The 19,689-nt window shown below is 38.0% G+C and overlaps 1 protein-coding gene across 1 annotated transcript in view; it reads left to right on the forward strand.

The window, feature by feature from the left end:
- eys (eyes shut homolog) overlaps nt 1-19,689 on the forward strand; it is a 146,350-nt gene that overhangs the window by 78,935 nt on the left and 47,726 nt on the right. Inside the window, exons 31-38 of the mRNA XM_034551233.1 lie at nt 1,589-1,713; nt 2,277-2,401; nt 2,842-3,055; nt 11,741-11,931; nt 12,097-12,188; nt 14,561-14,711; nt 14,809-14,921; nt 15,241-15,500. Coding sequence (XP_034407124.1) covers nt 1,589-1,713; nt 2,277-2,401; nt 2,842-3,055; nt 11,741-11,931; nt 12,097-12,188; nt 14,561-14,711; nt 14,809-14,921; nt 15,241-15,500 — 1,271 coding nt within the window. The remainder of the gene's footprint in view (nt 1-1,588; nt 1,714-2,276; nt 2,402-2,841; nt 3,056-11,740; nt 11,932-12,096; nt 12,189-14,560; nt 14,712-14,808; nt 14,922-15,240; nt 15,501-19,689) is intronic.

Consider the following 19,689-nt stretch of genomic DNA (forward strand, 5'->3'; position numbering starts at 1 on the left):
ATGTTCCACATATGTTTTCCACTTGAATGGAGAGGTTTGATCAGAAAATACGAGTCATGCAATGGTTTCTTCGGCAGACCACATACGGTACATGAATTACAGTGTTTTATCTGCATGGTATGTGTGAAGTGGTGGTGTGTTTGGTAAAAGAGGTCCAAAACCTCCCCATTCTCTCTCTATTGTGTTGGGCAGCCAAGAGGTTATGAATGAAATTCTTTGCCCATTTCCTCGTGTTGTATATGATTATACTTGGTTATGATCTAAGTTTACAACAGAAGTCAATTCCCAAAGAGGAATGTTAGCCTCATGAATAGAGCCAGTGTTTGTTACCATTTATTGATTCCTTTGTGCTAAATCTGAGAATCTGCATTGTTTCTTTACATTGTTCTGCTCGTGTCACTTTTTCTGATGTCAAATATTCCCAAAGATGTTCAGCCACGGTCTGGTGACTGTGAATTGAAAATCCATTCAAGTCAGCAGACCTCGGTCTTCCTTTGTCCTCAGGTAGCTTTGATGCATGATCAGGCTCATTGTCCATCTGGAAAATGTCTTCTCTTCTACAAAACTTAAAGCCTGTGGGGATGACATCTGCAGAATCGAGTGGTACCTCTCTTTGCTCGAGGTGCTGCTTATCCTCTTCAAATCACCAACTTCACGACAGAAAAACTTTACCACACATAAACATTCCCACTTTGGGTACCTTTGGATTTTATGCACTGCTGAATCAGTCCGATATGTTTATCTTCCCCTTGATTAAGATCTCTAATTTCAACTTTGTTTTCTGTAAACTTACCTTGAGTTTTCAGCAGACTTTTTTTTGGTTAAACACAACCAGGATGTGTTGAAACAAATTGATTAGATATGAAGCACATAGAGGGCTTTATTCCAAGCCATGGACAAAACAACCAGGGCCCTTTATTTGAGAGCAGTCTTTTGGCAACATCATCTGTTAACAACACTGAACAGTGTTTCCTCTCAACGTTATTCAGGTGGGATGGAAATACCCAGTACTCCAAAGTACTTGTGGATTTGTTGTTGGATTCATTATGAATATGTAACTGACAGTGTGCACGCTGGACTGATTCATTGCTATTTCTTTCTCAGGAGAGCATCTGAATGTACAGACTTGAGTTGTTCAGATATAGTACAGGCACTGTGAAGTGCAACAGAAAGTTGTTGTTATTATTATTATTATTATTATTATTATTATGACTCTGTAGTGTGCAGATTATTGTCAAATAATGCAGATACGTTTAAGTCCCCACAGAGCCATTATAAGAATATTATATAGACCATGACGTGACATGTTAATTAACAGTAGTTCCTTAGATTCATTTTAAATGAACCCACTCTTTAGTTTATCATCTGCTTTATTGATTCCACCGCTGTTTCTCTTAAGATTCCAGATTTGTCTGTTTTTGAATAATAAACTCTGAAATGAGAAGAAACTACCGGCTGAAAAAATGTTTGTTTTGATAAATAATTAAAAGAAACCGTTTTAACAGACGGAGTGTGTCAAACCCACAAAAAGAAAGTGACAGCGCAGCGAGACAGCATCGCAATCTGAAAGTATGATATTTTTTCTTAGCTGTCCACCAGGTTTTATGGGGGATTTCTGTGAAGTGGATGCTAACGAATGTTGCTCAGCTCCCTGCCACAACGGTGCCATTTGCCAAGATCTTATTAATAGCTACGCCTGCCACTGCAGGTCAGGTGAGTCACGCAGACATCCTGTGAGTTTCTCAATTTACTAAGAAATGAGGCAACCAAAGCCTTTTTTTTCCTTTCATAAGACCTGTTTACGGAAACCTTTTGTGGCTCATGAACAAGATTTCTAAGACAGAGCCTAGATGTCAAGACATGTTTTGAAGTGCCCCAGATGTTAGAGGACAGTTTACAATATGTAAACCATGTTAATACTTAAAGAATGCCCATATTGCATTGAAATAGGCCACATGAAGTATCACTAAAGGTTGCCATATTGCCTGCATAGCTTATGTGCTTCAAAGCCGCTTCAAATGTCATCTTCTTTTCTCCAGGGGGAAATTTGTAGACGTACAGTACTAAAAAAGACAGTGATAAAAAGACGGTGCGGGCTCATTAAAATGTATGTGGCATCTTACTCTTTAGTGAAAGCCTTTTCTTGTCTTTGTATGTGTGTGAACCCCAAAAAAAGCAAATCAATGTAGGAGAATCTGATTGATATTCACTTCAGAGGGTGGAAGCAGGAGAGCCTGGGCTCACCACGGCACTCTGTGGGCTTTTGTTCCTGGCAGGTTGGACAGGCCTTCACTGTGAGGATGACATTAATGAGTGCCTTCCACAGCCATGCAACCAGGGGATATGCATTCAGAATGATCCAGGATATGGCTACACCTGTTTCTGTCGACCTGGATTTGTGGTGAGGCTCCCCAACTTATTCCCCATCGTCCTGTCTTTTTTCTCTTTTTATTAACCTTCACCCTTTTGCACCCTGGACTCTTGAGTCCTCTCTCGGCATTTACTAGATCATAATTTGTTCTCATCGTAAAGCAGGTAAGTCAGATGCCTGTCTCGTCGAAATAACATGACAACATATGACACTTTTTACAACTAATACTACAAACAATGTACACCTCATAATGTTACTTTGGATAAAACATTACATATTCCAAATGTTAACGTTGCACATGAAATGATTTGAATCGTCAGTAATCAGATACCATCTTGCATCACATGGTTTTTAAAAGGCTGTTTTTTGTTTCATAAACTCATATTCCCTACTTAATGCAAACTTAATTATTCAAACATTATATTGCATTTAAAATCTCATCGTAGGACACGTTTATTTTCCATACACAGGGGAGGAACTGTGAGCACAACTATGACGACTGCCTGTTGAATCCATGTCTAGAAGCATTTTCCTGTGTAGATGGCATCAACAAGGTCAGCTGCCTGCCTCCTGTTACGGATGCCGTTCCCTTGACGACTGCAGTCAAGAATACCACTCGCGGCTCCACACCCAGGGTGTCAACACCAACACTCAACTCAACAACAGCAGCGGAGAAATCTACAGGTACATGTAGTCGGGTACATTCATTTTATGCTCCACTTTATTACTTCACTTAATGTATCTGGTAGCTACTCTTCAGATTAGGTTTTTACATAGAAACAAATAAGCTTCTACAATACATTGCTAAAGAGAAATCCAGTAGTTACCAACCTTTTTGGCTCGTCACTCCTTGTCATTAAAAGGCTTAGTTAAGCCTTTTAACATTGTAGATGTCTATGAGTCATTAGCAGCTTCACCAAAGAGACATTTCCTCTCATCCAGATAACTCATTCAGACCTAATGAGATAACACTGTCCGGTATTTCACATAAAAAGCAAAGGATAAGAGAAAAGTCAGAAATATTAATGCTTATTGCTGCTGCAGAAATTATTTTTTTCATCTTTCCCATTCATCATCTCATGAGCCCTTGTGTTTCAACTGTGACTGTTTTTTAAGGTGCCTGATCCCTGCAGTTTATGAACCGGACTAAACTAACTAACTGTATCTAAAATAGATCAACTCCCAGCAGCTCCACCTCGTCCAACTTCAACAGTAAAGTGCTGCTTCAACATTTGTACATCCTACTAATTCATGTAACACTCATAGGGGGCATTTTTCTGTGGATTGAGTACTTTTACTTTTTATACTTTATTTATATTGCTGTATATTTGATTAGATCAAATATAAATAGTTGTATGGTTTTGAATATATGGCTTTTATTTGTAATGGAGTATTGTTACATGTTTGCAGTATGCTTGTGCTCTCTTTCAAGCAGACTGAAATGCAGTTTAGCTCAGTTCCTACTAATTGTGAAAGACTTGTACAACTTCAAAAGCTGAATATGTTTAAGAATTTCCAATTTTGCATCAGTCCAAATTAGTTTCTCATGTTTGAACTTGTCTGTGTGTTCAGGATGCTTCTACATACTTTTGATGTTAACTTTTTCTGTTCTTCTTTTTTTAAGGAAATGCATATGATTATGAATTATATTCATATTCTGTAAAACATAGACTCAGTGCAGGAGTGAGAAATATGGTAGTGTATCAATTTAGAATAATGTTTCTCAATCAAGTCATAGCCCTCATTACGACATTATTATTTCCATGCACATTATGTGTGCAAGACAGTGACACTAAATTATTTAAACTGATAAGTCATTACACCAATCAATTTGTACTGATGATGGGCCAGGGATTTTTGGGCAAATTACAAAGCTATCCTTCCCTTGTCCTTCCCCCCGAACATTTTTGCTGCACAATGTTTGCCAGTTTCAAGTTGAGAGGAGACTCCCACTGAGCTGGTTCTCCAAATGTGATTTTAGAGCCTTTGGGACATAGCAGGCGATGGATGATATATTAGGTTTGATTGAGAGATTGTTGTAGTTTGTGCAGCTGTGGTGACAGCAAATCCTGTTAAAATCTAGTTTTGTATTGGTCACTCAAGTGCATTTTCTATTTCAGTTTGAGAACAATAATATCAAAGAGTGGTAAGTCCAATCATTATTTGTCGCTATATCCTTTAACACTCAAATGAAGACATTGAACATGATATGTCATACATTATTGGTATTGGATTCAGTCATCTATGTGAGGGGAGGAATTCGGAGCCCTGGGCAGATTGTTACTCTTTGACAGATGAGGTCTGTCTACCTTTGAAACTGTTCACAGAGCTGTAGAACAGACCTATTGAACACACGCGAGTCTGAACCAATTCACTGAGACACTCTGAAAATCACTTTGGGCCAAACATAATGGAGTCCTACCCGCTGCACCTGATCCAGCTCTCAACCAGTGCATGTTGCAACGGTTTGGAGAGGGTTAAGACACTGGTAAAGAAAAACAAACCCAAGCATCTACACACCGAAACATCTCTTTACTCTTTTACATATACGTGCATAATCCGAGTAAATAAGTTTTAAAGCAAGGGGACCCAGAAACTCATGAGTTTATCTAACTAGGTCACCATCTAAAAGCATGCAGTGCCCTTGGTGCTGCTTGAAATAGACTCAGACAGTGCTCCTTTAAACCTAAGACTGCTCCACAACCTTTCAAATATACCAAGTCAATTGGAATGTTTACATAGAGGGGCTAATAGGGACACTAGGATACAAATTATTGTTAACATCTTAATTATTAATTTGGTCAGTTGGTCTTTTTTTCTTTTCTTTCTTAATTTTGATGGAGAAAAAAATGTATTCAGTTCAGCTAAACTAGTAGCTACAAAAAGTTGATTTTATTCCCCAGATTGAAAAGATTGTCTTCTGGGTAAAGTTTTTTTTTTTTAATGCTGAGCTCCAGTATTTGAGCTCTACAATATGAGAGCAGATGGGTATCTAGAGAGAGGAGGGAGGCTTACTGCAGCTAAGCCACGCTTTGGTTGACTTTCCTTGGAGTGATCAGGTGAAGCTGTTATCTGTTGCTGCCACGTGTAGCAGAAATGAAATTACTTAAGCTCCTCAAAATCAACTTGATGAGTAAGAGGTTACCCAGAGGGTCCTTTACAACATGCAGCACCTGTCTTGGGGCACTCACCTGGTTGTCCTCGTTTTTAACATGCATGCATTTGTTCTGTCTTGCACTAATAAATACCAACATTCTTGTTTAGGACTGAGTTGGCAGTGCCCAGTTAGTATGCCTGTAAACATTTTGATATATTGAGTGATTCAGTTTCTCTCGTGACTCATGATGACGTCCGCATGATGTGCGCAGTGAAGAATAGTCATGAAAAAAAGGCTGCTTGAGATTTTAAAAAGCAGTGTCTAAATGTGTTATTTTAGCAAGTAACTTCATCAGTTATTTTTAAAACCAGACAACAGAGATATAGTTATGCAATAGATTTTTAAATTTCCATATTATATTTAGGATCGTATTGCGCTGTGTATGTCAGCAGTATAAGAAGACATTTCCAGCTGGTTTCCATATAGTACAGACTGACCTTTTGCCTTCCCTCAGGGCTCTGAAATTGCAAGAGGTCCAAGAATGGTCCTCACCAGTATTTTATCGCGGCCCTGTGACAAGTTCAATCTGTCAGTCTATTACCTCATGAAATAAATCAGGCATGAAACAGGACTTACATCCTGCCTTTCTTTTAAATAAATGTAACATTACGTTTATATCAATTAAATCTCGCCACCCAAAGTCTATCCTCTTATTAATTGATCTTAAGCTTGTATTTCTCTTATGATATTTTTATAGAGGAATAACTTGCACTTTAACCTGTCTGACATTCCCATACAGTCTGTGCTGCAACATTGTGTTCCACCTTTCCAAGTAACATTAAATATGACTCGTATCAATGTTCTCACATCTTTTATGGGCATGTATTAAGATCCTAATTGAATCTGAAATGAAAGATTTATATCATGAAATATTTCCAGTGAGACAACTTTTTTCCCCCTATTGAAACTAGAAAAGCTTTTGAACTGAGTCCAGCGGTGACAAACTCCTCAGTCAGCGTTATGTTAGCCCATCCTGTTCTAATATCAACAGTAATACAGAAAATACTAATACTGCTTAACATAAGGTATTAAAGTTGAAAACAAAAATAGTATACGGTTTAAATTGAACATATTTAGATTTTGCCAAAGTAGTTACTTGAGGCATGTAGATCAAAAAACTGGTGTGAGAATGTATGGTAGCAGTAAAAAACAGGAGACCAGTGAAGTAGAGACTGAAGCTAACTGCTAATGAAGAATGATACTGCCTCATGGCAGCAGCCTCAGACTGCATCAAAGTCTACATCAGACTCAACAAGGCTTTAAAATGAATTAATAGCTTTGTCTCTGAGGGGTAATTTTCCATCATCAGCATTGATAGACCCCATTGTCAGGAGTCAAGCAGAAGACAGCATATCAGTGTTGCTGTGTGCATTTATCCTCATTAATTTACAGATCACAGTAATATAATTCTCACTTTTCTTTGCGAGGGGATTTCCCTCAGGGTATTGGTCATGTTACTCTCCAGAGAAAATGGGGGTATTTAGGTTAGCTTGTTTGCTTCATGCCCTGAGGGGCCCACTGTCAGATCAAAGAGGGTCTAACCCATTGGGACTTGACGCGTAACAAATATTGATACAGGTCTCACTCTTAGCCGCCCGATTTAATCATGGCAACAACTTAAAAGAATCTTTGCTGATTTCTCTAGTGTAATGATTTTTATTTTGTTTTCTTCAGATAAGAACATATAGAGCATAAGACGGGTGCATCCAGGAATGCTTTTCATTTTAACAGGCTTTCCGGTTTAACTCTTCTGTAACAAATTGAACTACTTCCTTCAAATGAGAAATATATTGAGCATGAGCGCCCCTAATGCTTGCCTCCAATTGCAGGCTGTGTCAGTCTTTTAAGCTTGTCTGCGTCACAACCCCCAATAAGCCTGCAGGCAGTGGAACTTTTACTGGAATATCCGATAATTGCCCATTCTCATGGATAATATAAGCCATGTTATTCCTTTATAAAATGAGGAATGTAATAAACTTGTATGAATACCTTCATTTTAGCCAAGATTCCTCTCCCGCCTAATATAGTGCCATTTGCATGCTTCACAGCTTTTTTGGCAAATAAAACTATTTACAGTATGCCTGTAAAGTGAGCAAAAGAAGAAAAAAAACGGTGATGCTACCAAAGAGCCTTTAACGTCAAAATAATTAGCTACTTTTGAATTCGTCAAATTAACATAAAAATAATTAGCTTTTTTGAATCCCCACACTGTGGATTTGTCTCTTAAGCTGTATGCCATCCATGTTGTAAGGTTTTTTTGATGAGTACAGTGCACATTTACAACTTATGGATGTATAGAGGCCCCAAGAAAAATAAGTCTTTCCTGAGTTGTTTTCATTTCCTGTATTTATGACTTAGGAACGAGTTGATCTTTCTAGATTTTGAAACGGGTCGTAAAATAAAAAGGTTTTACCTGGTGAACTTCCTAGGTGAATTATTCTGTCTTTGTTGTTAGGCTCCTTCTTTTATAAGGGTTCTAAACCAGACTAAAAGTGCTCCTGACTTGAGGTATGTTTTAACTCCTCCATACACTCTAAAACACAAGTGTGTTAACAAGTTTTGTAACATCAGTGTCAAGTCTTTCGTTTGCCTAGAAATGTGTTTTTAATCTGCCGCTAACTATACTGACGTAAACCGCTAGCTAACGAGGGAAAAACATATTTTTCATGGTCCACTAACAGCTACAACCTCAGTTAAATCGACCGCATAGCTAACGTTAGTTTGCTGATAACATGGCTTTGGTCGTTTCTACAAGAATTGTGTCCGTCCAGCTAGTAAATACTGGAAAAACAAAGGAACTTATTCAACATGTAAATCAAGCAGAGTCACTCATCACTGATACTCTGACTGTGACCAAACTGCAACCGGAGCACACATAGATGACAAAGATGAGTATTAAATTGTATGTAAGGTGTAATGGTTGATGATATGGGAAGTTTGTTTTGTAGATCCTAAGAAGAATATCTGCTAAATTGCTGTAGCTAATGGGATCCTAACAAACTAAACTAGTTGTTTCAATAAAGATGAAGACAAATAACAACAGCATAAGAGTGGAACATTTGGACAGAATACTCACTTTAGATACATTTAGATGTTGGTAATTTAGATTAATCTGATATTATATAGAATTGGATGTGGTTTATTTAATATTTATGTTGTGATGCTTTCTTTGGACAGTTGAACCAGTGCTCAAAGTAGCAGTAGTAGTTCCGACTACCCCAACCATTGTGTTGTCATAAAACTGAACAAAATGAATCATCACAACTTATATTTTACTTGGGAGAGTTTAGCAAGAAACAATTGCGTGCCAAAAACCCACAAACTGCAGCAGAAGTTGAGTTTGCCAACAGTAGGCTAAAAAAAAACGTTAACCTGAGGGTTGGCAGCTGCTGCCCGTCGTTCTCCCCTGGTTTAACCATGGATTCTTAGACCAAGCTAAATCACCCATGAGGCCAGTTATTTTTGTTTGTTTGATATTCCAGAGTTAGTCCAACATTTCCTGATCTCTAAATTGCCCATAGGTGTGAATGTGAGAGTGAATGGTTGTATGTCCCTACATGTGCCCTCGATGGACTGGCGGCCTGTCCAGGGTGTCCCCTGCCTTCGCCCTATGTCAGCTGGGATAGGCTCCAGCGCCCCCGCGACCCTAATGAGGATAAGCGGTATTGAAAATGGATGGAGTCCAACATTTGACTTGTGGCTTGAACATCTCCATGTTAGAGTTGTAAGCCACGTCAGTGAAAGTCAGAGGGGGCCATGTAAGGTTAATAAGCTTTGTTTTATTTATGTAAATATGTAAGTATCAGCAACTATGACTTTGAGTGATGCTTTCTTGTGTTTGTAGATATGAAATCTCAAATACATTGTCTATTTACTACCTCAGAATTAATGGCACCCATTGCAAGTAAACTATCAAGCAAGTATGCTTTTTTACAGCACTTAAGTCATTTGAACATAAACCATACTTAATCCATCTTTCAGACCTTTTCACTTCATCTGAAGCAAGAGGGACTATTCTTTTTAAATCACTGTAGGTGGTTGATGCTTCACAATATGATTTCACACAGGGATGTTTTTAATATACATGACTTCATTGCACAATTATAATGTGTATGTTGCTGTCTTGGCTCGAATTCCTGAGAAAGAGATGTTAAATCTGGATGGGAATAGCTTGTAAAAATACATATTAATAAAATAAAATTGACTTTCATCTGCTAACATAATCAATCAAGTTTAGCTCACTGCTCTAATATCTTGGATAGCTTGGGTCCAACTAAGTGTTGGTCTCACCCTGCCCGCTGTGAAACAAGACAGCATCAATCAGAGTCATCGTTGCTTTTACTTAAGTATTGAATGAATTAAACAATGCCTGTGAATACATAGATTGCTCTAAGTACCAATGGCTCAACTGTCAACAAAAGGACTGTTTAAGAATAAGCATTGCACTTTAATTGCAATATTCAACAAATATAATCCAATTATATATGATACACATGTATAATAGCCATATTAATTTAAATTGCCAAAAAGGAATCCAAAGTGCTTATTCTGTTCTGCTAGCTATCATAGAATGTAAAAAATGATGCTATTAAGTGTCCAAAGGTCCCACTTTTACATTCTTTATCAATGTTTTGATCTTTATTGGTGAGTTTAGTTGAGTTTATTGCAGCAGCTATTCTTCCTGGAGTCCACAAAACAGACATCACATAGTGACAACGCAACCATTACAATAGAATAAACTTTGTCTGGCCGAGGCAGAAACATTGTTTTTTGCTCTCATCCAGGAAAAACATTTTCATCAGCTAAAATAATCAACCGAACAAAGGTCTCTCAATTGTACAGTCAGTCATTACATTCCTACCCATTGTGTCCAGCCTACACTCTTATATTTAGGTGTAAAGTACTTTGCTGCCCACTAATTTGCATTTGGGGTAAAACAACCTCTGTAGCCAGCTATCTGATGTATAAAATCAATATTGACTGTGAAACTCAACGTTTCTCATCTGTGTGTGCTCCTAAATACTTAAAACAGTGAACATTTCACACAGTTTGTTGACACAGTATCAGTGATGACAGTGGGACTGCTTGATTTAGAATACGTTTCTTTGTTATTTGCAGCATTAATTATCATTAATGCTTTAAATAATTAAATATTTTTTGGAAAAGAACTACTAAATATTATTGAAGATAAAACCATAACATTATAGAATTGACAGGACACAAGACTAAAACATGCACACTCCTGACAAATCAATAATTTGAACATTGATATAGTCCATTACACTCCAGTATCCCCACCCAACACATTGCAAATCATAATACGATCTGCTTAACTTTAGTATCCAAAAGACATTTTTAAAAAACAAACCTCCCACTCATAAGTGTTCAAGTGTCCCCGACATGAACACTCCACTTAACTGAAGTTGTAGCTGGGTTAAATGCTAATGGTTTACCAGAATTAGCTCACGCTAAGGGCAATTAGCACCGATTGAAATACATCTCTAAAAAAGACAAAAGAATTACAGTAAAGTAACTTGCTCACATACAATGTGATCCTTGTGCATGGTGAAATTAAACTCTCCTGGAAGAAATCACGATTTATTTTAGTTCTATTTAGACCATGGAGTAGTAGCGCATTATTGTGGCCAATACAGCAACAAATATTTTGAACAAAAATGAGCCTGACAAAAATTAAAATCACCTGTTGAAGGACCTTACAAAGATTATCCTTCCAAAACTTTTTTTCTCACCCGTCAAAACAATTTTTCCCACACTTGTTTTTACAGATGGAAAAAAAATGTCAGGAAGTTAAAAGGATTATCCTGGCAAAACCTTTATTCTTGTATTCCGGAGTCATAAACAAACTAGAGGAAACTATTTAGATCAGACTTTGAAAAAGGATCACAATCAAGTAGTGTGTGCGACCGCATAGGAACAAAAGTTCATGTTCTAGCCTCAGTGGCAATAAACATCTGCCCTGCTGAGGTGTCCTTAGCCAGACTCTGAATTTTTAATAATTGTGAGGTTGCAGTTGTGTATCTCACCTTGTGCACTGAGTCCTCTGGAGAAAGCAAGTGAAAAGTTTAGTTCTTTTTTCAGAGATCAATTGAGTCTCAGCAGAATTGACAATTAAGTTAATTGCATTAACTGGCTTGCTTTTTTTATTACTCATTTTACCCTGTTTTTTCTTTCTTGCTTTTTGTATTTCATAGATTCAAGCTACATTCAGTACTTTGGGAATTCATACATGGAGTTCGAGGGAATTGACCTCAGCGCACTCAACAACATTACTGTGAGATTTCAGACTCAATTGACCGAGGGGACTATACTTTATGTGGACCAAGGACCTGCTAACGGGGATTTATTTTTCATGAAACTCTTCATCCTGGATGGAATCTTGCAGGTAACAACTCAACTTATCAAGATATTATGCATGATTATACACTAGTTTTGTAGTCACTGCATTCATTTTTGTCATGGTTGCCCATGAAAGACAGCTATCTCACAGACAATTCAATTCATACAGTTGATGGAGCATGGAAAAATACATCTCTACACTCTGTTTCAGTATGCCTTTTGCTGTAACGAAGAGGAAGAGGTTGCTCGGATCAGTGCATTAATTCATGTTAGTGATGGCAAGGTTCACATTGTTAATATCAGGTATGTTCTTTGTTATATTCAATTAACCTTTTGAATCTGAGTGTGAATGTTCAGATCTGTATTGTGGTCAAGATCTGCTGCTACAATGTTAGATAAAAATATTACCTCAGAATAGATACATTATAATATTATGTTACAGCAACAAAGACATCAACCCAGATGCAGATGCAATGTATCTGCTTCAGGCTAGAATATATTTTCTAATGAAAGAAATAGGCACATTCACAATAAGCTGCTTACAGAGGTAAAATACAAATTGTGATCAAATAGGATTAGCACCTCAGGTGGTACTAACTTGATCCTTAGTTATCCACTTATTTCAAGTGTGGCAGGCCTTCTTTTTAAAAAAAAAAAAGACTAATACGGGGAAGATATATATAATCGGCAGGAATCAGCAGACTAAGAATGTAGCTGTTATTCCGAATGAGCAAACGGGCTTACATTTTAAAGAACTGAAGCAAACGTCAGAATGTGCCTATTAAAATGCATTAGTGATCACTGACCATGTTTTATTGGCTGTTCTAAAGTCTTCATTTGCAGTTTTTCATTACGAAAAGATTAACAAGCAAGAGCCAAGCACAAAATCAATGTTTAAATGATTTAAAGTGAGGCTGTGGCCCCTTTAGTTATATTGTTCCTAAGCCCATGTGCAATCTTGCTGCCAGCCCTCTCCATTATTTTCTGACATGAGAAAGATGTGGTTCAGTTTCAAATCACAAAGTTTATTCTGTATGAGCTGGAAGCTGAAACAAAGCGGCTTATATTCGACTCCTATCAAAGCAGTTTACTTTGCAATTTAGAAGAGAGTATGGAAACTTTATTTATTGTTGCAAAGCGGCCATTTAAAAGTTCTGCTTTAGCAAATATACTATTTTGTAAAACAATATTCCATTTTGTTAAACTGAACTAAACCATTGGGATTGATAGACTGAGAAACACATGTATTAAGAGTTTCTGAAGATGACAGGGTTTTTTTTCAAAGAGAAGAACAAATAGGCACTGCAGGTGATTATGAACATACTGTGACAAAGGTGAACAAATGATCTCCTGTGGAAACAAAGCTGAGTGGGAAGGTTGCCTCATGTTTCTTGGCAGAAAGCTGCACTGCCCTAAATATGCAAGTGGAGCTCGAGAGACCTATCATGTTTAACGGGCTGCAAGGCTCCGCCCCTGTTTTCTTTTCTGCAGTAAAAATACAACAGCAGTATGAATCAATCATAATGTTCTGTACCAACCCCTTGGAGACATTGCAAGAAAGAGAGCTGTCATAACCAGAGGGTAGTGATTGTGGAAAAATGGTTCCTGGTGTCACAAAGCAAATTCTTTGTAATTGTTTGATGGCCGAGTTCGTCCATCTTTGTCTGATTTGACCCAGAGCTACAACACCATGGCCATCCTCAACGTCACTGCCTAACTCATTATAGACTTTTAATATATCTTCCCGTCAAAGACGCTTTTCAATATGTTAAATAGAAACCCAGTGGGGCTGACTTCTCAAGGACAGTGAGCACAGTGCCCTCTGGCTGCTGGCCAGGCCGCTCTGGCAGGCTGCTTCTAAATTAACCGCTTCTCCACGCTGGCTCTAGAGGAAGGACTTATGCAGCTCCGAGTTAGTGCCCCCAGTGTTTAGCCGGCATATGCAACAGCCTGCAAAGCACAGGCTTAACAAATCAGCCTAGATTGCTTTGTGGACCTCCTAACTTCCACTCAGGGAACACGTGGTATCAGGAGACACTGGAGAGGAGACTGAGCATCCATGGCCCGAGTACCCTCAAGCTGCAGATGGTTAGTCCAGAATCTGCACTTAGGTAATTATCGGCTTTCCCCTGATGTTTCAAAGTGGAGAATTGTTTTTTCAAATCTATGAATGGCTGTGGGGTAGGTCCAAATTAGTTGTGTGAAGGCGTACAAGATGCCTAGAGAAAACAAAATGGAGGGCAGCAGTCACACTTCAAAAAATATTTGTGATCAATTAGTTTATAAACAAAACAAATGTACGCATTTACCATAGTTTTTAAAGCTGAGCATTTCGGTATTTCCCTTTACTTCTCAAACCACTGTTTTTTAAATTCCATTTTTTTTTTCTTGTCACAAGGTCGGCTGAACAAGGCCACACAAATGTCTTCCCTTTATGTAAATATCAGAATACAGTACATGGACATTTTTCAGATGTCTTTAGTGATATTGTAAATACATAGCGAAATGTTTCTATACAGAGAGAACAGAGACATGTGAATATGCAGAATGATAACTGAAAGATGCCCAATCCACATCTTTTTTTAGCACCAAATCACATATTGACAGTATTTCAGTAGTTACAAAAACCTGTGCTTGCGGACTTGCGGTCATGAAATGTTTCTGCTTTTCTTTAGACAACACCTGACCCCCTGTGAGGCAGAGCTGACTCTTTCTGGTCATGAGAAAATCAAAAGTACAGCAAGTAATTACTGGTTGGGAAACATCATAATAAGAACAAACCACATCTTCACAGGTGGTCTGCCACAACAATATCTCCCCAATCAGGTAAGATATACATCTCCTTCTGTATGGTTTATCAACTAGCTACAGAAATCATAAATTGCATACATATATGCTTTCAAAATTATTTTTTTTCCCGAAGAGAGCGAAACCTTTCCACAACTATAATGGCTGCATTGAAATAATTGAAATTAATAAGCTGAGGAGCTTTTATACATCTGATGCCATCGCCACCAGCAACATAGACCGATGCAGGTAAAAATAGTTTTTAGTTATGAAAAATCACCCCAACACATTAACACACTTGTAGAAAATAGTACCAGTAGCCACATTTAGTTTTATTTGATGCAGTGATGGAAATCCTACATAATACTTGAACTTTCCTTTTGGCCTGGGTTTGTGATTTAAAATCCGTCTACTTTGTAAATGACTGCACTTCACATTTACATTTTATTTAATGGGTCATTTTTGCTGCACATGAATCTAGTTCATATCTTTAGGCTTAAAAGCAGATCATTCTAATGCTAAATTGGATTTTTACTTAAACGACTACAACTTTTGCACAATTTTACAGATCTACTCTGCATGTCATTGAAGCCTCTACAACGAGTTCTTCAAATTGGACAACTCAATCAACCGCCTCTGACCCAGTGAACACAACAACGACAATGGCAGCTCCCACACAAACAGCAAAACATCCTCTGCAGGAACCTCAAGTTTGCCACAACGGTCTTTGCCGCAACGGAGGAACATGTCATCAGCTGCAGCTGCCTGGGGGAGCTCTGCCTTCCTGCCACTGCCCGCTTCATTTCACTGGCACCTTTTGTGAGAAAGGTAGGCTTTACTGACACATTTTGCAGAGCCTCGATGATCAATGTAACATACAGTAGGTACATTAATACAGGAAATATCACAATAACTGCTTGTTTTATTTATATATATACACACACACACACCAAGCAGTAAAAAAAACGTAAAACCATACTGTACTGTGACCTCTATAGTTGTATCATGAAGAGCCAGCCAACAAATTATATTGTTTAATATACAGTATGCTGAGCCTCTTTGGCTAATAGGTTTCACTATGAGGGGAAAATGGAGTGAGCTGCATTAGGAATTTTGAGCGATGTGAATTATTCAGGATATGATTAATGAAATGAAAGATCCATATAAGCAGCTTGAACCATCGCCGTGTGTCCATGTTCACCTCCAGCGCTCATTGAGAATGAGAACACGACCTTGCAGCACTCGCTCAACATTCAGCTACGTAAGGTCGGTGAACCCAAGACATCCCTGTAGAATAAACCGCACCCAAAAATATTTGTTTTGTACCAACTGCTCCGACACGTATACCAAAGAGACAGCCGCACTAGACGCGCATACTATGGTGCTTTTTCTTTGCAGATTTCTTCTCAGTGCACTTACAATGTGGCTACTGACACCCCGGTCTACCTCTCCATGATTCGCTCTGACAGGGTAGAAAACAGCATCCTGTATTTTGCTGTTATGGCATTCTGTCAGTGACAACATTAGTAACACTAGAGGTGGAAATTAATTTGTTAATGAATTGTTTGTAAGCTTGATAAGGTAAGCCGAGCTGCTCACAACTGATTGACATTTCAGATGTCAGGTTAGTCTAGCTACAGTATGTAACTAATCCAAAAACACACAAGCAAAAGTGTAATGAATAGATTAAGGTGTGTTTATCTGCTCAAATCTAATCTGCAATCATCAGTAAATCCAGCCAATTTCTATCAATACTAGTTAAAAAATTATTTTGCGAGGCTCTTTATGAAATGGTTATGTATTGATCTGGAATGGTTAAGGTTAGGATAGGTCGTTGGGCAGTAGGTCTCGCAAGTTTCCGCACTCTGTGGGTTACAATCTACACACAAGCAGGCTAAGGAGCATATGAATCCTAACTACTCGAGTTTCTAGGCGTACAGGTGACGTTGAAAAAAATAAAAAGATGAGCACATGCATTGTGTAGAAGCTTTTACACGGCGCTATCAGAGATTGGGCTAATGCTAGTAGCTATGAATTGAAGGGTTTAAAAAAAAAAAAAAACTTTTAATTTTGATCGTTTTTCTGCCACTGTTATCTAAACTAACTCACGTGCAATAACAGAAAGTGTTTCTCTTCCTGTGCAATTCATAGAGCATTGCACTAGCAATGCTTTCAGGCATGGGGTTTCAATATGGAGATTCACAGTAGCCACCAAATGTGGTTATGTGCTGTACATTTCATGCCTGAGGAATATGGTAAGCGATGCAAATTCCTATTAGCATTTCAGAGAGTTTCAACAATGAAAACTGGATTGATCTTCACCTTCACAACCCCTGAACGGGGTTTAGGCTGATAGCATAATGTTGTGTTTCCAGAATACATGGAGATCTGACAGAGTGAAGCTAACGTTGACACTCATTAACATGGCTTGAGCAGCCTCTGTGCATCTGACACCCTTATTTGACACCTCTTCCATGTGTTCTAGAAATGCTAATTTACAGGTGTTTAAGTAATCTACTGAAATGTGTTTTGTCTCTCGAGGCACTGTAACACAAAATTATGCTATTTTAAGGACTTCAATCTCATTTGTTTTTTTCCCACGGGAGACAGCGACGTGCTGCTCACATGACAGCGACGCTGTTTTGCTAAGCCAGTTATTAAATATGCTTTGGCCAACTTATAAACAGCCAGTAGCGAATAAGGAGTATGCATCATTCATTAATTTATTTCTCAACTGTGCACCTCTTGTGTTCAAAAGGGGGTTTACAAATGTGCCTCTAAGTATCATCACATGTGACATCTGGAACATTTACGTGGACATCTGAGTGACAACATACAAGCTTTCTAATGGGAAATGAACCATGATGATCCAAAAATGCATTATATCCTGACTTTGTGATGCATACTAATTGAATATATATAGTAAACTCCCAACACCATATCTATAAAATTAAGACAATCCAATCCAAAGCAGCTTTTGGACTTACTTCTCAGTCAGATTTAGTTGGTATTTTGTGTGTGGTCTGTAAAGAGGAAGCTTGACGTGCGTGAGCTGTGAGTCTTGCTTCCTTATGTTTGGGCCCTGGGGCTGCACCTCTGGTGGGGTATACTGTAATCCAGGCCAGTGCCAGGTGGTTGAGAGAGTATTTGATATCAAGTAGCCAACCATAAGACAGGTTTTGTCAAGATAAAGCTAGTTCATCTGGGCATGACAGAGTTTTAAGCTATGATAAATTGTCTCTCCAAAGAAGACACAGTGGGTTGTGGACCTTGCCAAAGACATTCTGTCAAGTATGTAAGCATTCAATTGAAAGCTAAGTGATCACAAAAATTAGTTACGGAGTAAATGGCTGCAAGGTATGGCAGTGGGCAAAAAAGAGTAAACCAGTGAGGCAGGAAATTATTCAGACTTGGTCTGCATTGATCATGACCTCCTTTTACGGCTCATTACCTTCTGTCCTTTCTACTCGTATATTTGAAAGTTGAGAGCAGTTTTGTCCCATTTATATCTTTTCAGCAACTTTTACCTAACCATGACATCAATCTAAATAAGAATCTGCACTCTCTTTTTTTTTTTTCATTTAAAGGGACTATATTTTGGTCTAAGTTATTTAAAAATCTGTCTTTGTCAAGAAAAGGAGCTTCTAAATGATCTTTTTGACATTAAAACTAGGCTTTTATTTGTGTATTTACAAGGACAGCAAAATGAGAACAGGAGGTATTTAATTGACTGTGATTTAAATTTGATGTTTGTTCTTTTTTTAGGAAAATTAAATGGTAACAAAATTGAATTGGTCTTTGGTGCTGGTAACGCTTTCATAGATCAGGACGCAAAAGAATCATGTAAATGTAGTTTTTCAAAGCAATCATAAAATACCTTTTTTAAGGTCGTGAGCATTTGCTGCTTTTGTGTTTGACATTAATGGGACCGGCGGAGGGGTCGGCTTACTGCTTTGCCATCACACTGCCAGCTCTTTTTGCTGTAATTTGCTGTGATGCCTTTAAAAATGTGCCAGCTCAATCTGCCTCACTCAGAAATTGCCAACAATAATTGATTCATTATTAGCAGCCCAAGAAGAAGAAAAAAAGCTCCTCCTACAACAAAAGAAACACAGTTTTTATTTTCTCTTTGTAATTTGAAGTATTGGCTTTCATGTCTGCTCCACTTAACTCTTTGCGCAACGCTGAAGAGTCCTCCACTTTGATTGCCTGGGAAAAGAGCAAGAGTCGGAAAGTGTCTGGGCACACAGGCGAAGATAACAGGATTATGACCATTTGAGAATTGCTACGACCAAAATCTGTTCTCAGGTGTTGGCCTGATGACTGTTCAATAAACTGGTTCTTACTGACCTGCAGGCCCTTAGCAGACCTTATTGTCAGACCCTGCTGATATTTTTACATACCATATAACTCGGCTCCTTTTCTGGTCTCATTAAAGTTGTGTTCAGGATAAGCTGTGGACATACACTGATATGCAACAATTGCGTTATCCCTGTTTCTATGAATACATTTATGGCAGCACCAGGAGTGTCTGACTCAAGCAGTCCAACAGTAAATTACAAAAAAAAGAGCAGCCGCCTCTCTTTTCTGAATATCCAATAAATAGCTTATAGCATACAAATTATCACTAAAGTGTGCATTCAATTACACTGTGCCAAATAACAAAGAAAATGTTAAAACGTCTCCATAGCCCATATTTAAATAAATCTGATGTATATATCAACTTATTCACCGAGTTGTGACATTTACATGTGTTCACAACCAAAACCACATTACTTGAATAATCTTTGACGCCAATTGAACATGTGTTTTTCTCTACCATTGCCACTGTTAATCCTTCAATTTTAAGACCATTGCTCACTGAATGTTACATCTTAATCAAATTCCTCTGTTCTTTAAATTGCTTTTCTTTTACGTTCTGTTCTTAAAGCTGTCAGTCATTCACAGGTCTGCTTACATGAAACATCAAAGTACCAACACAATTGAACACAAGAGTTTTGAAAGGAATTTTATATTT

This window comes from Cyclopterus lumpus, chromosome 15 (assembly GCF_009769545.1).
Source record: "Cyclopterus lumpus isolate fCycLum1 chromosome 15, fCycLum1.pri, whole genome shotgun sequence".
NCBI classification, from domain to species: Eukaryota; Metazoa; Chordata; class Actinopteri; order Perciformes; family Cyclopteridae; genus Cyclopterus; species Cyclopterus lumpus.